We start from the raw sequence: 4,502 nt of genomic DNA, 5'->3' as shown, positions 1-4,502 counted from the left end.
GTAGGGAAATAGAGTACTGTTCCACATGCTATAGGAATGTAGTTCGCATTTCATGATATTCGTCATGGAAGACACTGTGTGATCTTTGGTCCCTCTTTAGTATTTGGATAATTTTAGGTCACGTACAAAGTATAGGTGTCTATAGAAAACTGAGGCTGGGGCACCTAAACTCTTGCTCTTGGAATGATATGGTATTAATTAGTGAAATCACTTCCTTTGGCTAAACAGGTGCTCAGAATTGAGTTCCTGCACCATAAACTGAGGAGTATGAGTGTCACCTTCAGAGTATCAGGGCCCCCCCCCCACCTTTTGAGTCAGTTTTACCGATTTTGTTTTTCATCTCCATTCCCATCACTTCCCCGTAAGTAGCCAATCTGGTGTTTTTAAAATGCTCTTCCAATCTACCTTTTTTTTGTTACATGGGAATAGGTGTAGCCTTGAAGCATGCAGAGTGTTTTTCTATAGGTGTCTTTAATTAAAATGATACTGTACATAAGTATTGATACATAAATAAAAGGCTAGAAGGATGGAGCAGCAGTTAGATTGGAAAGAAAAAAAAAAACCCTCCCCAGACTTCTGAAAGCCAAGAAGCACAATTTACTTTCTCTTTCATACCATGAGACATAATAAAAATGTATTGTTGATGGGACCAATTTGGTGGTTTCTTTGGAGTCTCACTGGATAGACCTCGACTTTTGCTTTTCTAATCTAGTTAGTTATTTCCTACGTATTTGTGGGTTTTAAAAGTTAGCATCTTCTCTGTACTGTGTGCTCTCCTTTCTAACTAGCGTGGAAAGAAGAGACCCCCTGGCTGCCTTGGCCCGGGAATACGGTGGCTCCAAGCGCAACGCTCTCCTGAGGTGGTGCCAGAAGAAGACGGAGGGCTACGCGGTAAGGGGCGGTGGCAGCCAGCGTCCAGCGGCTCGGGGGGGTGGGCGGGGTCCTGTGCCCTGCGTGTGTACTGGCCTGGCTGGGCCACTGTGCCTGTCACTGTCGGCTTCTGTTCTCACAGGCAGGGTTGCCAGGGAGGGAGATGTCTGTGTGGCCCCAAGGGCCCCGTCAGAGAGGTGGGTGGGACTGAAGGCCCGTCTGTACTCCCAGCAGACGTGACCTCAACGCAGGCCTGCGTCTCTTATGGGAGGAGGCCTTTTCCTTTGCTTAGAGGAGGTATAAACCCCCAAGCAGGGCGCCCGACAGGCTGCTCAGCCCTAGCAGACAGCTTTCGCTAAATCATCTTCCCAAAGAGGGAGCCGTTTCCTAATTCACATAAAGTCCCCACGTGGTGGACCTTCAACTTCTGTTTCTTTAGGAGTTGCTTGCATTTAGTTGAAGAGTTTTGGTTTACTGGGAGAGTTTTTGTTTTCCGTGAAGTTTAAACAAGGAAGTAATACCTGATATAAGTTTAAGGTTTTTTATTATGAAATTTCATATACAAAGACAAAAGTGCGTCAAGCGTGAATCATAGTTTCATGAATTATTGTCAAGTGAAAACCCACGGAGTCGTACCCAGAAACGGCACTGCTGTCCCTCAAGCCCTTTGTGTGATTTTCCTGTCATAGGCCCTCACGACTCCCACAGGTCCCTTTGTCCTCAGTTCGGTTCCTGATGGCTTTCTCCAAAAGTGTGCATCCCTAAATGCCACATCCGTTTTGCCCACATTTGAGCTTTATATAAATGGAAGTAAAAACTGTAGTATTTCCATCTGTCTTTTTAAGTTAAGTTACTGAGATTTATCCATGTTGCTGCCTATAACTGTAAGTCTGTTCATTTTCTTCACCCATCAGTAACCTATTGTATGACCCCACCGTTATTCATTTATCCCTTCTGCTGTTGATGGGCAGGTGAGTTACTTCCAGTTTGGGGCTGTCATAAATCCTGCTGGTTTGTTCTCGTACTCCTCTTGGAACACACACGTGCTCATTCCTTCTGGATCTATACCTAGAAATGGAACGGCTGGGCCACAGGATGTGCGTGTGTTCCAGTGTGGTAGATCGTGCCAGCCAGATTCCCAAAGCAGTTGTACGGTTTACCTCCCACCAAGGATTTATGAAATTTCTGTTTTCTCTACCTTCTCCCCAGCACTTGCTGTTGTCAGTCTTGTTGCTCCTGGTCATTTGGACGCATGTGACGTGGGGTCTCACTGTGGTTGTGACTTGGCGTTTCCCTGCTGGAGGGTGTGGTTGAGCTCCTTTTCATGTGCTCACTGGACACCTGCTCAGGCCTTTTGCCCATTTTTAGAAGCAGACTGTCTTTCTTTCCTTATTGCTTCCAGGAGTTCTTTATATATTCTGCATACAAGTCCTTTGTCAAATAGACAAATATCCTCTCCCAGGGTGGTTGCATTTTCACTCTTGTGTTGAACAAAGTTCTTCATTTCAGTTAAGTATAATTTATCAGTCTCTGATGATTAGTGCATTTTGTTTCTGTTTAAGAAACCTTTGACTATATTCCACGGTCATGAAAACATCTTCTTACGTTTTCTTCTGGAAGTTGGATTGTCTTACCTTCCCGTTAAAGAGACGCCCTCTTTAAAATGGCCAACTTCCCCACTCTCCTTATTCAGACCCAGCCTCCCGTGCCTTTACCCCATTTTTCTAAAAATTCTGAAGCTGCCGGCACCACGACTCTCCTTCCCCAACCTCCAGCTTTTAAGGGTGGCAAGAAAACAAGGCCTTGGCCGAGAGCCAGCCCAAACGGCAAGGCAGCAAGCAGCTGGGATATCTTTGTAACAGCAGCAGTCAAGCGCCTCAAAATCAGACTCTGCCCGAGAAGAGAAGTGTCCCGTATATTGACATTACCTTCTTTTCATTTTCTGTTAAAAAAGGAAAAGAAAAGATCAGGGTAATGACCAATAATAGAGGCTCCCGAGGTACAAAGGAGTCAGAGGAGAGCTGGTTACAGGAGGTTTCAGGGTGAAGGAAGTAGGCCTGGTAACAGAAAAGTGAAAATGGGAAGGAGTAATCAACCAGGCATGAGGTCCAACCATGGCCGAGCCCGTGGTCGAAGGGACTGTCGTTTCCCCGATTTACAGAAGTGGGCTGAGGGACGTGCTAGAACAGGTACGAAAAGACAATTAAAATTTTCAGAAGGAATCAGCCCTTGAACATGGAATGTCATTATAATTAGGTCGCAGGGAGGGATTAGATGAGACATTTCCAGTCGTGTGAGTGTGTAGTGCTTTGTTTTGCTTTGTTTTTTGAACTAGTTTTCAAAGCATCACACGTTGGATGAAACCCAAACTCATTTTGCCTGCAGAGTATCTTCCATTCATTGTTAAATCTCTGTAAACTTGGAGAGAAATACAAATCATACGTGTCTGATTTATTTACTCTTCACAAAATATTCTCTGTCTAGACCTGTTTGTTTAAGACAGGCCTTTAAAGCTTGTTCTCTCCGACTTGGGAAGCCAAAAGTAAATTGTAGAAAACTCAGGCAGTTTAAAAACCATCTTTTAAAAAACCGGTAGCCATGTAATTTTGAATGAAAATGATTTCTTTTTACCCCACCAAAGTGTAGTGCGATGGGTTAGATCAGAACTCTCCTTATGGGACTTCCTGGTGGCGCAGGGGTTAAGAATCCGCCTGCCAATGCAGGGGACACGGGTTCGAGCCCTGGTCTGGGAAGATCCCACATGCCACAGAGCAACTAAGCCCATGCGCCACAACTACCGAGCCTGCGCTCTAGAGCCCGCGTGCCACAACTGCTGAAGCCTGCGTGCCACAACTACTGAAGCTCACATGCCTAGAGCCCGTGCTCTGCAGCAAGAGAAGCCACCGCAACGAAGAGTAACCCCCTGCTTGCCACGACTAGAGAAAGCCCACGCGCAACAATGAAGACCCAAAGCAGCCAAAAAAAAAAGGAACTCTTCTTATATTAATTCAATGAATTTGTATTGAGGTGCCAGTTTGGAGCTATGTAATATTTAAGTGCTGGAAATGGAACAGGCAAAATCTCCGCACCCGAGGAACTTACATTCTCATGGGGAACGACAGTTAATTAAAATATAAAAGTAAAATATGTACTGTATCAGCCAGTGGAATGTGCTAGGGAGAAAAATAAAGCCAGGAGGGAGGATTGGGAATGTCGGTCATGCGGATGCAATTTTAACACAAAGGTCGGAGAGGTGATATTTGGGTGATGGCTCAGCTCACCTGGAGAAGGTGAGGACTCATGTTTTCATCAGTGTTTATCTCACACCAGGTACTGGGCTTGGAGGTCATGGCCTTAGTGGTCCATCAGTTGGAGTTGAAGTCATGCGAGGTGGCTGCTTCATTTGGCGGCAGCGAAGGTTAGAGCGGCCAGCGAGACCCTCGGCTGAGCCCCCGGCCCAGCTTTCTGATGTCTTGGGGTTGCCCCAGGATGGAGGGTGGGCAGTAGAGCCTGAGCAGACCTGCACTGTGGGGTGGGGCCCACACTGAGCCAGAAATGGCTCTCATTAAAAGGAGACCCTTCCAGGGCTTCCCTGGTGGCGCAGTGCTTGAGAGTCCGCCTGCCGATGCAGA

The 4,502-nt window shown here is 46.3% G+C and overlaps 1 protein-coding gene across 3 annotated transcripts in view; it reads left to right on the top strand.

The window, feature by feature from the left end:
* The window catches only part of SPECC1 (sperm antigen with calponin homology and coiled-coil domains 1), a 186,744-nt gene that overhangs the window by 143,205 nt on the left and 39,037 nt on the right, over window positions 1–4,502 (top strand). For all 3 annotated transcript variants that reach the window (XM_007462667.1, XM_007462666.1, XM_007462665.1), the window contains one exon: window positions 789–891. In XM_007462667.1, coding sequence (XP_007462729.1) covers window positions 789–891 — 103 coding nt within the window. The remainder of the gene's footprint in view (window positions 1–788; window positions 892–4,502) is intronic.

The sequence above is a fragment of the Lipotes vexillifer genome, unplaced genomic scaffold, assembly GCF_000442215.2.
Source record: "Lipotes vexillifer unplaced genomic scaffold, Lipotes_vexillifer_v1.1 scaffold982, whole genome shotgun sequence".
In the NCBI taxonomy this organism is placed as follows: Eukaryota; Metazoa; Chordata; class Mammalia; order Artiodactyla; family Lipotidae; genus Lipotes; species Lipotes vexillifer.
This window is presented reverse-complemented; position numbering and strand designations above follow the sequence as displayed.